Source organism: Lygodium microphyllum, chromosome 8 (genome assembly GCF_053477565.2).
Source record: "Lygodium microphyllum isolate KBCC chromosome 8, Lygodium_microphyllum_v1.1.10, whole genome shotgun sequence".
Classification (NCBI taxonomy): domain Eukaryota; kingdom Viridiplantae; phylum Streptophyta; class Polypodiopsida; order Schizaeales; family Lygodiaceae; genus Lygodium; species Lygodium microphyllum.
This window is the reverse complement of record NC_141142.1, coordinates 48784707-48804529: the sequence shown is the minus strand read 5'-3', so window position 1 is coordinate 48804529 and position 19823 is coordinate 48784707. Positions and strand designations below refer to the sequence as shown.

Sequence of the window (19823 nt, the reverse complement as noted above, 5' to 3'; positions counted from 1 at the left end):
TTGATGAGCCCACAAGGGTAAAGCATCTGTGAAACACACACTACATGGATTCTCCTCTCCTTTTTAAGCCACCTCTCCTCTCTTCTTTTCATAACCATTCATGCACTCAGGAAGTTCGTGTGAAAAAGTATACCCTGCCTAAATTTTTGTTGTTCATTTGCTAGAGCCAGAGGAGCAAACTTGTTCAAGAAACTCCATGCCCCCATGTTACACTTGAATTATTCAACCTTTCATATTCCAGTGTTGATTTACAACTGTAACATCACCTGTTTTACTCTCGTGTATTGGCATTCATGAACATAAATGTTGATTCAACCATAATGGCCATAATGGTCCCATGCAGATTCCCTGTTGTGGCAGGTAGTTTCGATAGAGAGAGAGAGAGGTTGAAGAAACCAAATATGGTCATCCTACTTCACTACCACAGGCATTTTACTCCTTGCATATAACTGCTCCCAAAGAATGATTCCAGCGATGAATTCCTGTACAATATTTCAGTCCTGTAATTGAACAGGTAACCTTTTGACAATTGTTGCTTAAATTCAAAACCCATGACACAAAACTCACGAGCCTCGGAACAAAATGGTTTAGGGTCCATAAGAACTGTTCACAACAAAATACAATGAACTAGCCCATAAGAACTTGATTGGAGGCACATGGCCCATTTACAGCCAGCCCTGAAATTGTCTTTTTGGTAATGGCTTATTGACACATCTTGGATCACAAACTGATCAAGTTACTAGTGTCAACATCCCCCTGGCATCCCCACTTATTGACAAACCATGAAAAGCCCACTGTCAAAACTGCCAGCAAGCCTAAGCGTACAATCAAGAGGCCCACACCTTAATGACTCTTCATTTGTGTCATCTTACATGTGGCTTAACAAGTGTGCCTTCAGCTACCATAATCCAAAGATCAGCTGAACCGGTTTATGCTTGTGTAGAGCCCATTCCAAATGGAGTACACTCCTCCAGGGAAACCTTTCCAATACTCCACTTGGGGTAAATTTGGCATATCTCAGACTGATGCCGCAGCTGGTGCCATAATGATGCAATACCAACAGAACATCCTCAGCAACAATGAAAAAGCTCCAGAAGTGTCTGCCTCAAATATACATTGGATTGTAGACCCACTGCCTTGATTGGATCCTCTCTGTTAAGTAATTTGTTACACTCTGCAGAAGCTACAGCTTCAAGAGCCACTACGTTCTAAGCCCTGGGGAAAAATAACTATAATGCGCTTGCACTTTACCTGGTCAGGGTCTATTTTGCACTCCGACACTAACGACCTCAATTTCTACAAGTTTAACTGGGCCATAAATAATATACACTAACCAGGAGGCAGTTGCTTCATCTCTTTGGCAACGATCATGGAGTAGTAGCCATGATCTTCTAGAACCCCTTCAGGCATCATCCCGGAACTTGGGAGAAGAAAACAAAGACAGAGTGAAGTGATTCTTGACTCTGGCTTGACTACATAAAATAACTGAGAGCAGTTTTCCTGCGAGAACCACCTTCACCATACAGCTCATTCCATTGAAGCAACTCTGTCATGTTTGCTGAGTCAGATGATACACTTGCACAGACCTGCAAGTACCATAGTTTCCCTGAGACTCCAAACACAGCTTTAACAATCACAGCAAACCAATTTCAGTGGTACTCACCTGCTCATGTGCATGTCGCATGTCCTCCATGTTGAGTGGCCTTATACTAACAGCTGTTCCAGCTGTCCCTACAAGAGGTGGTGGTGACCGACCACCTGCAACCGCTGCCTCTCGTTCCTGAAAGATGATGCATTTTGTGTAATTAACCCATGTACAACACTTGATATTCATGGATGCTAGTATACACAATTCTCACAAACCTTCTTTTCCTTATCTAAAATTTCTCGAATTGGACGATAAGCAGCCATAACACATAAGTTCTGCACAGGAAAGTAGAAAACATGAGAAGATCTTCAAAGGAATAATCATGATTGCCACCTGTAGTTCTCCTCACTGACCTTAAGATCACTTCCTGAGTAACCATCTGTCATATTGGCAATTTCATCCAGGTCAAGATCAGGAACCAGTTCCTCCTTAGCAAGAATGACTTTCAGAATTTTAGTACGATTTGCAGCATCAGGGAGATTCACCATAAGCCTGAAACCATGCAATAAAGTTTTAAACCCCAAGCATGCTCCATTTACAGTTCCAATCAAGTTTCCCTATACAGAAAACCAGAGGCAGAGATCTCGGGACAGCAAATGAACTGCTACACAAACACATCGGTCATGAGACAACCTTCGAGGAAGCCTCCGAATAACAGCTTCATCCAGGTCAAAAGGACGATTTGTTGCTGCAAGTACCAGAACCCGCTCTCTATCCTTCGTCCTTAACCCATCCCAATTGGCCATAAACTCATTTTTCATCTTTCGCATTGCCTCATGTTCACCAGGCTTTTCCCTTCTCCCCAACATGCTGTCAACCTGTGTGAATAAACAAGATTATTGTTAGGACTGGACCATCCAATAAATCAAATTCTGCCTTTGCTGCACTTACAGAATTTTATGTGATCAATTACAGGAGTAAAAACCAGCCTAGACTTACAGTCAACATAAAATGTAAAGTTGCAAATTCAATCCAGTAGATAGCCATTTCCCTACATGATGTATACAAGCTGAAATAAATGTGTGCCTATAAAATAGCTACTCAATATATCCTTCAAAAATATCAGTACACTTACTGAATCTTATGTGCAATTACAGGAGTAATAACCTCCAAAAATATCAGCACACTTACTGAATCTTATGTGCAATTACAGGAGTAATAACCAATCTAGACTTACAGTCAACACAACCATATCGATGCAAATTCAGTCTGTAGGTTCCGTTTTCACACATAACATATAGAATCTGTAATAAATTGGTGCCTAGTGAACAACTATTCAATAAATTGTAACAAAGAGATCAGCAGATGAACTATATTTGGCACAGAGCTTCAAAAAATACTGGGCATCAAAGCCCCATCTTAACCACATTAACATTAGTGAAGAAAATTCAAAAGTTTGTTATAGCCTTGATATGATGCTGCAATTTAGATAGGTCAATAGTTAGCAGATATGGAATTACAAGTTGCTCCGCAGTGTAAAGATAGAATCCAAGTGTGTTTGCTGTAAAAAATCTATTGTGTTCATTGACAGGACAATGCAGACCAGCCAGGCCATAACACTCAGAAAGTACTACTGTATCTGCAAAGTCAAACTGATGTATCTGCAGACCAAACACGCTTACTCTTGTTTCTGCCAAGTTTTGCCATATGCCTCCCCCAGATACAGTCCCAGGCAAATGCGGGTGCTGTATTTATTCAAAATCCATGGCTTGATTGATCAGACAACTTCAGCGAGATTTCTTCCAACCAAGAATTTTAGTTGGACATGTTTAACCAAAACTGTTTCAACCCATCTACAGACTACCTTCTATCTGAGAATGTTGAAGGACAAATATTACTGTAGGGTGTAAAGCCAGACGTTTCCCACTTCTTCCAATCCATGAACAAACCAAAATTACTGTAAAAGCCGAGTGTTTCCCACTGTTCAAATCCAGGAAGTCAGCTATGCCAAGAAGTAAAGCTGTGAGAGTTACTCATAACAGCTGTTCCAACAAAACAGCCCGTGCATATACAGTATAATATGTCCAGATAATTTCAACCAGAAGCATCAAATCACTCCAGTATAATTTCAGAGCTGAAACATTTGACACTTATAGAACATCACATTCACCCAGGAGGAGTTCTATTCTTGAAATATACACAATCAAATTCCAGCTTGCCTTAGAATGTAGACAGGGTTGCTGTCATGGCCATCCCCTACAAAACCCTTCCGAGATATCCAAAACCTCATGTTTGCTCACAGAGAGTGCACCCAACAGGACAGCCTTCTTACAGAAAGGTTTTTCACTAATTGCTTACAAGAGAAAGCAAAGGAAGAAAGTCAAATACCTCATCAACAAAAACAACGCTCGGAGAAATTTTACTTGCCAAAGTGAACACTGCTTTAACGTATTTTTCCCCTTCACCAAACCACTGCATGCAAAATCAAGGCATTAGTAAGGTCATATGCTCATTCTCAGTATTTCAAAGGTTCAAAACGCTATACAAAAGAGGGCTCTTTCATGCCATGAAAGAGCCAGTAAGCACCTTTGAAGCAATGCTGGACATCGAAATGTTGATAAAATTAGCACCAGCTTCAGTGGCCACAGCCTTTGCTAGCATAGTCTTTCCAGTGCCAGGTGGACCGAACAGGAGAATTCCTTTGCAAGGCTGCAATGTGAAATCATTTGTTGAAGATCTTATCATACTTCTTGCAATGAAAATCACTTGCCACAGTTCTTATCATGCTTAGTTCGTGGAGGCGCAAAGTTAAACAGCCTCTCTCATCATATCTTTCTCCTTAGATGAAAAGATCAATTTTAAATCCAAAACAATCCAAGTATCCAGGCTTTCACAAATTAATTCACAATAAAGTCTGCCACCAGCTTAGTACTTAAAACAGACATCATATCTTGCAGCAAAGATAGTAAAAGGTCACGTCAAATTACCACCCCCTTTCTAGAAGAAAATGGCAAAAAGTGAACTCACAGACAGCGACAATAAAAAAATGAACACGTCATTGCTCATTCTACAACAGTAACATGATGGTGCAAATCCAACAAGGGTCTATGTACCTTTGTCAGCTGACCTTTGCAGAAGAGCTCTGGCCTTTGCAGCGGAAGCATAACCAACTCTTTTAGTGTCTCTTTGACATTCTCTAATGCGCCAATATCATCAAAAGTTACTCCAATGTCACTGGGAGGAATGACCTCAGAAAGAAGCCGCTTCTCAAACTCATTGTCAGTTACAACATCCTGGAAAGCCATCGTCAGATTGTTTGTAATCAGATCTCCATGATACAAAGATTTGATGAGTTAAATATATATCATCTAGAATACCTTGAGAGTCTTCTTCAAGCTACGGGACTCATTTTGCACAGCCTGTAAGATATTCAGACCATGCAAAATACTGCAGAAATCACACTGAAGTCATTAGATAACGAGATGCTTCATGAACAACTTGGAACTAACATAAACAATTAGCTCCAAAAACTAAAACAGATAGATGCCACAATAGCTGAGGCTTACTGAATATCTAACCTTTCTGTAGATAGAACCAGCTTGTTGTTACTTATATCAGGTTCTTGACAACGCATGAGATGATCACTAATAGCCCATCCAACTACCCTTTCAGCAGCTACAGCCAGGAATAGGAATGAAAGAGAAAAAAGAAAGCAAGCATATAAACATGCAATTGTGAGGGTAAAGTATCTGCCAACATGGAGGGAGCAGCAAGGAATAGGATACAAGAGAAAACAAACAGCAAGCATATAAACATTTCAAAATACCACAAGTCCTTAAAACTAAAGAATGCAAGTCCTGAACTCACCCTCACTTGTCAGTGCCTGATCCTTCACAAAGATTGTGGATAGGCCATCACACTCCAAATTGTTGCGAGCCAACACCTGCATCCAACAAGCTTTGATTTACAACAGTATCCTTGCAATAGGAAAATCTCTAATATAGAATACTAATTAATTGCCCAGCATGTCTGATCGTATCCCTGGATGGCTTGAAAGACCACAGTGCCAATTAAAGGCTTTCTACAGCACGGAAGCACCTAAAGAACTTGAAAAACTACCCCTCTTTGAAAAACCTTGCAGTAGTAAATTTCTTTCAAAATGGGGTGAATCATAGAGGCAGGGAACACCAATTCCAGCCCTTAGAAACAACTGGAGCACAACTCTATACCCTCCCAAAAACCTCGGAGCACCTCTTTCCATCCCTACCCCATTTCTTACCCATTCCACGCCTCTTCTCGAGCAAAGAACTGCCATTCCACAATTTTCAGAGTTTTTCTTGAGGGAAGACAACACATTCACATAGTATATAAATACTTCGCACTTATATAATTGGATGTTGTTCTGCCTGTCCAAAGGTCCCATTCCATGTTCCATGGCAATTGTTCCCACACTACTCTGAGTTTCCATAATATCGAGAAAAACAGAAGACAGAGTACACAGCAAATTAGAGAAGAACTGAGATTTCTTTATTTGCAAACAAAGTGAAATAATGATGCCTCTGTCCACCCATGCGCTTCCACGGTGGACTGAAGCTCTATCCACCCATGCACTTCCACTGTGAACTGAAGATGGTGATCTAGACAGATAGGTAAAGAACTCGAAGCTTGATGAATGAACTCTCACTAGGCGAATGGATAGATCATAGTTCTAGAGGGTCTCCTTTTTATAGCCTGCAAAGGTGGTAGTCCAGCATGACCAATATACAATATTATTAACCTTCACTAGCCAGCCAGTGAACATTCCCTTTACCATTGGAGTGCTGCCACAAAACCCCCATCAAGGTCCTTAATAAATCCCACACCTCACAACTCAATGTAATGTGCATCAAGTTGCTACCAACTTAACTTCTTGAACCAAACTATAGGCTAAACTCACCTTTTTTACCATCCAATCACATAGACCTTCTCTTACATAGAAGTCAAGACCCAACCGATGTCTAGGTTCCCACATGCCTTCTCATTGTAATGGGGGCTTTACAATTTGAGCACTCCCATTCATTGATGGCATCTTATAAGGGTGCGGGATTGAGCACATCTAATAGCATATGCATGCGATCTACTAGACAGTATCATAGTTTTCACATTAAGTTTTGTCCACTCTTTACACCTACATCTATGTGTTTGTCGTTGCAACCTCCCATAATCTTTATGACATTCACCTTTTAGAGAGCTATCCTACTATGGAAATTATGTGCAAACAAGAAGCAACAGGGAAAATGGAATACTCCAAAGAGTAGGATCTCTATTAAGCAACTAGTCTGGTGTCCTCTTCTTGATCATAACTACAATGCTGCCACCGCTAACGACGAAGGTGTGAAAGAAGACTTCATTGATTGTGATGAATAATGCCACTGGTAAGATCAAAGTGGTGTCATGGAATGCGGGAAGGTTTTGCTCCTCCCGAAAGGAAAGAAGCAATTTACTCGTTGCTAGAAAGAGAGGATCGGATGTGATAGCACTCCAAGAAATCAAGATTGGAGAAGAAGAGGCAAGGAGAGAAATTGTCACGCGGACATTAAATTTTTGAGATACTTTGCTCTTGCTAGTAACATTTGATTAATTTAATAATCAAATGTGCAATGTTGCAAGGCATATGTAATGCATATGGCAATTATTTCATGGTAATAGACCAAGGACCCCGAGGAAGTAGTGGGTGTCAAAGGCAAAAGTTGTGATAAGTTATGCCAACTGGGTTTTGGATGTCAATTGGAGTCAATGTTGGCCCTAGGGCATTTAATTGGCCATTTAAGTGTCAGTGGTGACACTAGGAACTAGGCACTAATTAATTAATTTGTGACTATCCAAGTCAATTAAGGTTGCAGACCATTTGGGGTTGCAAATGGCCTACCCAATTGTGGATAGGCACATTTAATTTTGGGCATGGTCAGAAGGGCTAAAATTAATTTTCAGAAATAATTATTAATTCTGAAAATTAATTAATTGGCTCGAAATTGCTAGAAAATGAAATTAGAAGACTGCCACTTGGCAAAAATGCCCATGCAATGGAAAAGAAGGCTGTTTGGAGCTGGGAAAGACTCATTCAGTCCATTCAAACTCTAAGAGAGAGGAAGAAGGTGCTATTGATCAAATTGTGAAGCTGTACACACCTACTGGAGGCAGCCACTGCTGCAAGCGAGGCAAAAGCAGCATGTGACAGCATTTATGGCATCAAGGGCTGCTGGCAACAGCATTTTATGCAGGCAGCAGCAGGTTTGAGGCTCCGGGCAGCAGATGACAGCATTAACGCTGATCAAGGCAGGCAGCATGCAGGTTTGAACGTTCTCTTGTGTGGAAACTCTGAATTTTCTCTCCCCTTAGCATTCTCTCTTTTTCTCCAACCCATTCTCTGAGTATCTCAGCATTTCTCATCCATTTGAAGGTGTTCAACCAGATTTGGTGGACAGCTGTGAGATTCCTGCTGTAAACCCTAATTCTCAACAAAAATTAGGGTTTAGCAACCAGCTTAGGACCCGTGCCAGCAAGTAGAGGCATCATACACTGAAATTAGCAGCTGGAATTCAAGGAATTGCTAGGGATTTATGCCAGTCCATTCCATTTGATTTGGGGTAGCAATTGGCCAGTTTGTGGTCCAGTTTGTACAAGTCCTGTGTAAAGATCAAGGAGCAAATTGCCCAAAAGGCTTGTTGATCGGTTGTGATAGCAAGGGGGTTTTGGATCAGTAGAGGAGATAAAGATATCTCAGTTTGTACTTCATCCAATAGCAATACAAGTTAAAGAAGTACCACAAGGGACGCCAATTTTGGGGCCAATAGGATATCCAATGTCCAAGATTATTATGATAAGTGTGCATTTCAGTTTTGTTGATTTATTAGTTGTTGTAATTAAGTGCTTGATCAGGATTTCACCACCCTCTCCGAGGAGGAAGGCCGGTTTTAGATATGGTAAAGGGATACACCTTGATTGCCCACCAAGGGTGCATCAAAGGAAAAGGAGACTTGATGTTTGTCATTATGGACAACCTCTCTCCACAGCTCATATGGTCGGAGGCAACACGGACTTCCAAGCTACGCAAGTAACCGTCCGAGGTAAGGCAATGACTCTAGTTTCTATCTATGTTGCCAATGTGTCGGCGATGAGCCAGACAATGGGAGCAATTAGGAACTAGACTAGAAGAGAAGTGCCAATGTGTCGGCGATGAGCCAGACAATGGGAGCAATTAGGAACTAGACTAGAAGAGAAGCCAACGCTCTTGGTTGGTGACTGAAAAATGACCTATTAGGCCAAGGATAGATCACATGGCTTAGCTAGCATGAGTAAAGAGGAAAGGGATGGACGGAAGCAACTAATTGTACTCCATGGCTTGGAAGATGTGACAAATGTGATCAACCGAAAGGGAAATAAAATATTCACCTAGCATAACCACCAATATGGAGGGCAGCCAAGTTGGACCGATTTTATGCCAACAATAGTGCATGGTGGCTATCATCTAATTGTTCCTTTGCCACACCGAGCAATGTTGCAAGCTTGGACCACCTACCCATCCAATTGACATTTCAATTTATTGAATCCAAAAGAACACAAGAGGGTTCCCCACCCTTCAAACTAAGCATGTCCTTCCTTGAAGAACCCCAAAGCCTAGCAAGACTCAAGTTTAAGTGTGGCATGAAGCAAAGGTAGCTAGGGCAAACCCTATCTCTACATGGCTAAGGTGCAATGAAGCTATAGGTGAGGAGGCCAAAAGACATGACAAAGCTCTTGCCCATCGAAGGAGGATGACCAAGTATAATGTCGCCCGGGCTAGAAAGAGCCCGTTGCATGCCCTTGTTGTGACAACCCTTGTCTCTCTGTTTTGCTGCAGGAATCCAAAGCCTTTATTTACAAGCAAGAAGCAATCCATGTGTAGGCAATTAAGATTCAAATGAAATCAAGATAGGACACTAAAGGGGATGCTCCCATGACCTTCTTCAACACGTTAGCTAACAAACATAAGAGGGAACCCGTCACCTGTATAGTGGATGGCGAGGGAGTTAGGCACTCCACTACTAAAGAAATCCTGCATAAGTTGGCACAGATTGTGGGCTCCCAACCCCCTTGTGGGCTCCCTATTGAACTTTACAAAGCCCTTTGGGAGACACGTAGGAAGAACTATGTCAAATTCATCAACCACTATTTCCAGCATCAAAGTGTCCCGCAAGATATAAACCAACATCTCATTAATCTCATTCCTAAGTCTACTTAGAAACTCCAAATCTCGTAGTGGAGGCCATTGACAATGCTCATAGTTTCGTACAAAATCATGGCAAAAGTCATTCACAAGAGAGTCAAGTACCTCCTTCCAAAATTGACACATGGCAGGCAATATGAATCCATCCACGTACGTAGGATTCAAGACATTGTTTTGAACCTTGTGACAATGGTGGATTGGACCTTGGCTAGTGATCAACACACATTGTCAATCAACCTTGATTTCAACAAGGCGTACGACCAAGTTGGATGGGAATTCACACAGCTCACCCTTAGAGCTATTGGATTTGACCAAAGATTTATCAGCATGGTGAGATCACTTTTTGTTAATGCCTTGGCATGTGTGCAGGTTAACGGAGTCATCTTTAATGCCTTGGCATGTGTGCAGGTTAACGAAGTCATCTCCAAGACCTTCAACTTGAAGGGGTCAATGAGGCAAGGAAGTCCCCTGGTCCCCCTCCCAATTGTGGTCATAAGTTATAAGAGACTCCCTCCTCAAAAGAATTGATTGGTTAGTGCACAAAGGTGCCATTTGTGGACTCACCCTCCCTAATGGAGAGAAGATGGCCACCCAATTCTTTGCAAACAACAACTCCAACTTGGTCAATGCAGAACTCGAGAAGGTTGACACCTTGCTGAAACAATTTCAACTATTCTATAATCTATATGGATATTTGCTAAGCCACAAGAAAACTAAAATGCTTGAGTTAGGTTGGGAGGATAGCCTCTTGTGTCTGTCCAACTATTAGGGGAAGATTATCAAATATTTGGGATGCCCCCTTGGCATAGATGTAACTCAGAATCAACGCTTCAATTGGTTCAAAGATAAGTTCTCAGCAAAAATACAAAGGTGGAAGGATGATAGTTGCTCCTTTGGAGGGAGGCTCGTCATTATGGCATCAATGCTTGTCTCGCTGGTAGTTTTCAAAGCTGCTATCTTTGCATTTGGCAAAGCTTAGTGGGCAGATTTGGAGAAGAAATTCAAGGACTTCCTCCGTACCAAAAGAGAAACCCACCAATGGCATACTATAGCCTAGAAGGTACTAACTACCTCCAAGAAGGAGGGCGGTGGGCTTGGGATCGAAGGCCTGAAGCAAAAGGCTGACAGACTGATATTTCAACTGCTACATAGAATTGACACACCCCTGGCTTTGGGCATGCATACTTAGATTCTTAATATCAAAAATCAAACTACCGACTGGGTGGTGGCATGATGTGTCACACTAAAATTTACTGCTATCCAAGAATATCAAAGTCAAGGTGTCAAACTCAACAGCAATACAAAAGATGCTGCAAGTCTGTAAAGGATTTATTGATGATACAAAATGGTGTGGACGGCCAGGTTTGGCTAGGGATCTCAGTCTGGGGCAGCTAGTATGGACCTTTTCAGAAGCCTATGAAGATAATGTGTCACCTGTAATTAACCCCAAGCTAGCCAAGAGGCTACACGATGGAGGCATTTGTAGATGGAATGATGTATGTGTCAGAGTGAAGCAATGCGGAAGCATATCACCAAGACAAAGAGTGAACAAAGAGAGGAGAGAGAGAGAGAGTGGAACATAGAAAATCTGCAGTGAAGAATGCTGTTTAAGGATTCAGATATGTACATGGGTGGGAGTGTATGTCTGCGTATGTCTCCACCTCAAAGATCTCTCTCTTTGTGAACCCTGAGGGCAATCTCCACGATCAGCTGGAAACCTGACATCAGAACTGAGAGTCTGTGTGGAGACTAGCGCCAATAAATACCCAAAATAAAACAAAAGAAATAATGCAGGTCCGCTGAATTAAATGCAGCCAATGGTACAGCTGCTGTCCAACCTGCACCTGACTGACCTGCAGAAAGCTGTCTTGCTGTGCCACATGGCACCTGCTCTGCCTGTCGCCTACTGACATCAGCTGTACAGACTGCCTGCCACATGGCATGCCTTGTACAACTGCAGAAAACTGCTCAGAACTGGAACTGCCTGTCCAGGGAATACCAATCTTTAACACCCCCTCGCAAATCCCGGACAGGATAGAAGGCTAAGGGATCTAGATTGTTGTCAAAGTAGAGCTTGAGGAAGCGCCTTCGTAAACAAGTCTGCAAGGTTGTCCTCTATCTTGCAGTAAACCAGGGCAATAGTCTCATCCAAAATCTTATCATGAACGAAATGGTACTAGATCTCAATGTGCTTCATCCAAGCATGAAACACAGGGTTCCTAGCCAAGGCAATGCAACTCTGATTGTCCCACTAAAGAATAGTAGGACCTGTTTGCGGGCAGCCGAGCTCTGCCAAGAGCCTACGAAGCCACATTGTCTCACAGGTGGTAGAAGACACCGCCCGATACTCCATCTCCGTCGAAGATAGGGCAACCCTAGGTTGCTTCTTGCTGCTCCATGAAACAACACCGGCACCCAAGGTAAAGTAATAACCGATCATGAACCTCCAATGATCCACATCGCTAGCTCAATCTGAATCACTCCGTGTGAGCAGCCTCCCAATGCACCATCTTGGGTTCACTCGTAAATCCAGCTAGCACACCTACAGCATAACATGAGTCAACACGAGTATTGAGAAGCCAGATCAAGAAGCCAACCAACTACCTATAACAGGTAGCACCCGCCAAAGGAGAATCAAAATGAGTTGTAGCCTTCCAATTCAGGTCCATAGGAGTCATAAGAAACTTGTATCCCTCCATCGCACACGTAGTCAAGAGCTCCTATACATACCGCTGCTAGAAAATAAAGATCCCCCTCAAAGTCTAATAGATCTCATGACCTAGAAAGAAATGAAAAAGTCCCATATCCATCATCTCAAACTTCTCATGAAGTGATGCCTTCATCTACTCGACCATCATGGTATGGTCACCTATCACAATCAAGTCAAGTCATCCACATCAACTCCATCGCTCTCTGCCAATCATCATGCGGTAAAGTCTCCTTCACAGAGATCGGCTCTCAATCATGCATGGCACGAGTCATCAAGCAGTAATTAGTGTACACAAGCTCAGTGTCGTGTGCCTCCTTCCTCCGAGAACACCGCAAGCCATCATGCATCACAAAGAGTGTCATGAGCCCAACGAGGAGGAGGCCGAATCTCACTTCATCGCTCTCCATTAGTACACCTTACCATCAAAAGAACCGAAGCTTGAGGCTGCTTAACATAGATCTCCTCCTTCAACTCCCCATTCAAGGAGGCAAACTTCACATCCAACTGAAAGATCGGCCATCTCCTATGGCTAGTCAAGGCAAGAATGGCGCGAATAGTAACCATCCAAGCTCTAGGGGCCAAAGTATCATAGAAATCAATGCATGGGTGCTATGCAAAGGCAAGAGTCATCAAACAATAATTAGTGTATACAAGCTCGGTGTGGTGTGCTTGGTTCCTCCAAGAACGCCACGGAACATCCTACAGCTACCACTCCTTAAGGACCCCCTCAATCCCTGTGTAAGGGAGAGTGTCACAAGCTCAATGAGGAGGCCAAATCTCACCTCATCGCTCTCCATCTATTAAAGTTTCTAGAAGGTCCACTGACTGATGGGCCACAATCAGTGAGTCCAATGACTGAGAACTAAGCTCCTCGCCCGAAGAGGAGTCCTCAAGAGGCACAAGCTCCAAAGAAACACTCGCTAGCACCCAACTATCATCGAGATCTCCAGGAAAAGGTGTTTCTCAACCCCCTCTCAAGCTGGAACTTGCACGAACCGAACATCACGGCTCATATAGACATTCCGCCTAACGAGATCATACAATCGGTAACCTTAAGACTGCAAGCTAAAGCCCACAAACTGTCACAAGACTGTGACAACTATTACCTTTTTGTTGATTTCTTTATTACATATTTTATTTGGTTTTTCTTTTTGGAAGGATCCCTCTTGAAATCTAAACGCCTGAGTTGCATGGCCAGTATGTGAAACGGACAAGAATGTCTAGTGAGTCAAGACTGGACAATTAAGGTCCAGTATAAGTCTGGAAGAGACTGATGGCACTGTAGATTAACAAGCCTGGAAGAAACCTGTGAAAGTGTATATGGACAAGTGTGTTGAAGAACTAGCCTGGAAGAGACTAGTTCAAAGTGAAGATGGACAAATCTTCAAGAGATTAGTCCATGTGGGGTCATTAGTGGAAATTCATTTTCAGTTGAGCTACATTGCAAATTTGGATGTAGCCATACTCTGCAAAGATGGTCAGAAGACTAGTGGGGATGCAATGGAAGCAACTACTAAAATTTAGGGAGTTACTATTTTTGGACCCCAGAATCTGTTCGCGTCATTATCTTCGTTTTTGCACGAGGATTAATCCTCTGGTCTGTGCCAAGGTCAAATTTTGAACAGAGGATGGAGAATTTTAGACCGGAAGGCTCGAACGGGAAATATCTTACAGTGCTGCCACTTGGCACAAATTTGTGCACTTACCTCTTTAAAGAGGGGCTGGCGTGCAGTTTTTGGGCAAAAAGGGAGAGAAGGATTGCTGCAGATGGAGAGCTCTTGAGAGCTGGTCTACCTTGTCTATGATGCACAGAGGGCTGAGCTTGCTTCCTACTCTCTCTCTCTCTCTCTCCCTGACAGTATGGTTATGCTGCAGAATCAGGGGCCTTTCTTCTGATTCAGGTACAGCTGTGTGGAATATGTTGTTTTTGCATGAGGCAAGAGCCTTTTTTCTTCAGGAACGGGAGCAGTTGTTTGCAGTTCCCAGCAGGGACAGGTGAGGGTGTTAACCTCACCAAGCAAGTGCCTGAAACAGCACTAAACCAGAACTGATTCTGGACTGTTCAGAGGCTATTTCAGAGCCCAATTGATGGCAGAATCAAGGGGCACTTGGCCCAGATGATGCAGGACAGTGCAGGGAACAATATGAGCTGAAAACAGGTGTCAGAACAGGTCTGAACCAGTAATTTCAGTGGGCTGAATAGTACAGGGAACAGTAAGAGTTGTAAACAGGTTTCAGAACAGGTCTGAACCAGTAAATACAGCAGGCTGAAATGGTCAATTCTGCACTCCAACCAGAAGATTCAGACTTGGGCAGAGTTTCCCCTCCTGGTCAACTTGTTTTAGGTCAGTGATTGTACTGTTATGCTGCCAAATTTCACCCAGAATAGGTGAAAGACAGCCCATTGTACTTTCTCTTTTTAAAAATAAAGAAATACCGCAAGGGGCGCCTAACTTAGGGGCCAACAGGGTGTCTGTGTGGCAACAGGAGCATTCTAGCTTCCTGTTTTTCTTCTTGATTCTGTGTCTTTAAGTTCAGGTAAAGTGGGCGACTGTTAAATTGGGTGAAAGCATTTATATATTTTGGTTGTACACTACCCCCCTTCCCAGTGAACAGGCCGGTTTCACAGACACTTGTCTTTTGAAAGCCACTTCAAATTTGTCACGCTTTGTTTTCAAGATGTAAACATAGACATCACATCCAAAAACCCTAAAATAGGAAACATCTGGCTTAGACCCAAAGTACGCCTCATAAGGGGTTATACCAACAACAACAAAAGTAGGAGATTGATTAAGAATGTAAACTGCAATAGCCACGGCCTCAGCCCAAACACTGAGGTGTCTGTCAATGCTCCATCATCGTACGTGCCATCTCAATCACATTGTGATTCTTCCGCTCCAATATGCCATTCTCCTAAGGGGTGTTTGTGTTGGCAAACTCCTGGTGAATACCACAATCTGCACAAAAATGAGCAAGCTCATTAGAAACAAATTCTTCGTCCTTAGAATCGTAAGATAGTTTCCGACCCAATCAATTCTCCTTAAAGAGCAACCAATCCATAAAGTTGAAAAAAGCCTTTGACTTCAGCTTCAAGAAATAAGCCCAGGTCATCTTGTTGTAATCATCTACAACTAGCATGAAATGCAAGCTCCCTCTAAGGAAGTCCATCCTCATCGGTCCACAAAGATTGGTAGAAACAAGCTCCAAGGGTGCTAAAGGCCGCCTCAAAGCCTTGCTGGGAATAGCATCACAAGTTTGCTTCCCACAGATACGGGATACACAAGGCTACTCTTGAGAAACCCTTCACCCACAGTTTTGCATTCTGTGTTTTGCATTTAGGATTTCACAATGGACAGCCCCAAAAAGGGATTGGGTGCTCACAATGGGGCACCACCCTAGACAGCCAACGCCCTCCCTCCGGGGGGGGGGAAAAACCCTTGACAGTCTCTTGCCTATTTATAGGCTCCCCCTATCACTCATTTGACACGGCTGATTCATTCAGTCCATCACCTCCTCCAGCCTCTCCATCGCCCTCGCACCCCTTCGGGAGGACATTGCAATTCATGGTTCGTGGGTATCTTCATCATCTTCCTTGTGCTACGGCACCCTTGCTCCCTTGTATCACATTCACTCCATGATTCAGATCTTCATCATTCCATTCGTCAGAGTTTCTTCTCTCTTCTCTTCTCTTCTCTTCTCTTCTCTTCTCTTCTCAGTGTTTGCCGAGTTCACTCTATGTTCCTCCCCGCAAACCCTACTGTCTCGCTGGTACGTCGTCTTTTGACATTGTATCAGAGCTAGATTTGCTCAAACAGTGGCAGAGATCCTCTGCTCCAGTGAAGGCAAAGACTGGTGGCAGGTTTGGGATCCACTTTTCTTCTTCCACTACATCAAGACCCTAACTTGCAGCTGCTCCCTCCTACGTTTGTTGTTTTCCAGCCTACGTTCAAGGCTGCTACTGCCGCCTCCACCTCCCCTTTGTTGCGTTTACTATTGGTAGCTCTTTTGCTACACCTGGTACTATTCCAACACCTACCCCCTATTTCCCAACAAATGACCAGTCTACTGGGTGTTCCTACTGCTGCCAAAACAGTCATTCCACTAATGACTGTCGATATCGACCTTTGCTCCCCACCCCTCCGGAGTATATGTATCTTCCACCAAGCACTCATCCTACCACCTCTCCTTTCTCGGTCATAGAGATCGTTCTGCATCAACTATCGGAGTATTATGCTCAAGGTAATAAGCCGCAACCGACGCCCACTAAGTCCTTTCGAGCACACGGAGGGTCTAAGACCTTACAAGGCAATAAGCCCTCCTAGAGACCACCCCACTGCACGGACGTTTCCCCCACCCACTTTCAGGTACAGTGGCTTCCACGACCCACATCTCCTCCACAATCCACTCTACTAAGAGCCCGCGACTGTTCCCCACCCTTGGCTCATCCTGAGCCTTCTTCTTTTCCACCCTCTTCCACTCAAGTTCGAGAGGCCACTTCTGAGTGCTTTTCGGCTTCTTCTTCCGAGTCCCAACTACCTTCTTCGACACGACCAGCAGCACTTCCTTCATCATCAAATGCTTTGCAGTCCGTAAGCCATGAGTGGTTGGATTCCCTTTCTCTCTTAGATTGGGATTCAAAGGGGAATTTTCTTACTTTGCCCTCAGAGAGGGCTTCCAGTTCTTCTTCGCCTTCATAGGGGGCTCCTACTTCTACTCCTTCCGATTCAAAGAGGGACCTTATATGCTATGAAGTTCTTCACATACCACCACCTTTCACTTTCAAGGAATGGCTCTCCTTTGAGCAATCATTTTTTCTACTCATATCCAAGATCTAGAGGATCTACCTAGATCGAGGCCCTTGGGTCTTTAGAAGCGACTTGGTGGCTGGATCTTCATATTCCTTCTAGCATGGAGTCGCGGAGCTAGTGGCTTCTCTCCCGAGATTGAGTTTCGAGTTCTACAGCTCATCCAGTCTCCTAATTATCTTTAAAGGTCTCCTTTCAAGTGGTATTCTCAAATTACAGGGTGGATCTTCTTTGTCCCTTGGTCAGCATGGAGCCAACTCCCGAGATCAAATACGGGCATATCCTTATGGTTCTCGGCACCACACAAAGTCCGACATTCCTCCTATGTATTACATGTTTTCATCGTCTTTGTACTAGAGTTCTTGGACAAGTGAACAAGTTCCCCATGAGGGACATTGTCCCAATGGCACCTTCTACATGAGCATTCTTCAGCATGTAACATTCCATCTCCACCTCACTCTTCTCTTGTTCCCTTTTTTGGGCCTGAGAGGGGGTGTTGAGAAACCCTTCACTCGCAGTTTTGCGTTCTACGTTCTGCGTTTAGGGTTTCGCGTTTTGCGTTTAGGGTTTCACGGTGGACATCCCCAAAAAGGGATTGGACGCCACCCTAGACAACCGACGCCCTCCCTTCGAGCACCACCCTAGACAGTCTCTTGCCTATTTATAGGCTGCCTCTATCACTCATTTGACATGGCCAATTCATTCGGTCCGTCACCTCTTCTCTCCAGCCTCTCCACCGCCCTCACACACCTTTAGGAGGACATCGCGGTTCATGGTTCGTGGCTATCTTCATCATCTTCCTTGTGCTATGGCACCCTTGTTCCCATGTATCACATTCACTCCATTATTCAGATCTTCATCATTACATTCATCAAAGTTTCTTCTCTCATCTCTTCTCTTCTCTTCTCGTCTCAATGTTTGCCGAGTTCACTCTGTGCTCCTCCCCGCAAACCCTACTATCTTGTTGGTACATCGTGTTTCGACAGCTACTAGCTTGCCACAATATCTTGCAAACCTCGAACAAGCTTTCTCTTAGACGTTTTCTATAGGTAATTATAGCTGAGGTGGTCAAACCGAGCATACCAAATCTTGGACTGATTTTGAGAGGTAAGGAGAAGAGAAGTCAACGCAAAAGAAGACTGCAATTGATAGACTCCATTCTCCTCATAACCTGAAGCAAGAACCTGTCTCCATCCACAATCAAGAATCCGAAAAGAATCCACATCAAACTCAACCAAGAGGCCAAGGGCACAAATCTTGTCCACTGAAAGTAGATGGTATCCCAAGACCGGCATATAAAGCACCTCAGATGTATGGGCACCAACTTGCACATCTGGAATAAGATGCATGTTACCTCATCCCTGAATAAGGATAGAAAAACTATCACCAATGAGAATCTGGCCATGCGAATGCTGCAAATGAGTAGCACATGCTGAAGGAGGAGTCATGTGCCATGAGACACCAATGTCAACAATCCACTCCCGAGTGTATGGACCTGTCAACACAGTATCATAGGCCTTCAGGGTCGATGTCTCAACCACCTCCAAGTGGAAGAAAGCAATTGATAAGGGAGCAGCCACTACTTCGGAATCCTTTGAAGAGTTCTCCTTCTTCTCTTTTTTTTTCTCCTTGTCAAGGCAATTCTTCTTCCAGTGACCTATATTGCCACAAGTGTGACAAGTGAACTCCTTTTCCTTGTTCTTCTTTGATTTGTCCTCCTTTTGGTCTTTCCCCTTCTTTTGAGAGGACTGACCAAACAAGGCCTTAGACTTAGAAGAATTGATCCCTTACAACTGCTCCTCTTGGTCCAAGACCATAGGAACGAACTCCTCCCATTGCAGAGTCTTAGACCGCCCTCAAGCAATCAAAGCGGAATAAAAACCACTCAAACGGGATGATAACTATGAAACAAGAGTTATCGCCATGTCTTCAGAAGTGATCACCTTCCTTGCATTTTGGACATGCATCTGAAGCTATCTCGGCTTAATATGGTCCCTTATAGAAGATGACTTGTTGACACTCATGGTCCTTATCTGCACTTCCAAAGAAATTGGTTTCATGATGGTCATGCAATTATACATCTGATCAAGCTCCAACTCTATCTTTTGGGCCACCAACAAATGCTCTATATGAGAGATCACAACTGTAGTGCATGAGAAGAATAAAAACAAGCAGATGCAAGTATTGAGTTTGTCTCAATGTGCCTAAGCCTTTGCCAACTCCACCTGATCCCACTTGCAGAGAGCCTGGACTCGTCTCGCAAAGAATGACAATGAATAGCCTCTGTAACAAGCTCCGCCAAATCATAGGACTCCAAAATGGCAAGCATCATAACTTGCCAGATGTAGTAGTTCTCTCCATTGAGCTTTTGATCTGATGGAAGAGCTGATAACACAATCAACTTCCGATCCATAATCGCTTGAAACTCTATCTCCGTCTCAAAAGACATCTTCACCTACAATGCCTACACAAAAC

At 43.5% G+C, this 19823-nt stretch overlaps 1 protein-coding gene across 2 annotated transcripts in view; it reads right to left on the bottom strand.

The window, feature by feature from the left end:
• Positions 1–520: 520 nt before the first annotated feature.
• Positions 521–19823, bottom strand: part of LOC148032256 (uncharacterized) — a 40236-nt gene continuing 20933 nt past the window's right edge. For both annotated transcript variants that reach the window (XM_087682905.1, XM_087682906.1), the window contains exons 17-27: positions 5456–5531; positions 5167–5263; positions 4966–5035; positions 4702–4881; positions 4175–4297; positions 3977–4060; positions 2282–2466; positions 2002–2140; positions 1864–1923; positions 1664–1780; positions 521–1586 (exon numbers count right to left, since the gene is read on the bottom strand). In XM_087682905.1, the coding sequence (XP_087539031.1) occupies positions 1473–1586; positions 1664–1780; positions 1864–1923; positions 2002–2140; positions 2282–2466; positions 3977–4060; positions 4175–4297; positions 4702–4881; positions 4966–5035; positions 5167–5263; positions 5456–5531 (1245 nt within the window). In that variant the 3' untranslated portion in view covers positions 521–1472. The remainder of the gene's footprint in view (positions 1587–1663; positions 1781–1863; positions 1924–2001; positions 2141–2281; positions 2467–3976; positions 4061–4174; positions 4298–4701; positions 4882–4965; positions 5036–5166; positions 5264–5455; positions 5532–19823) is intronic.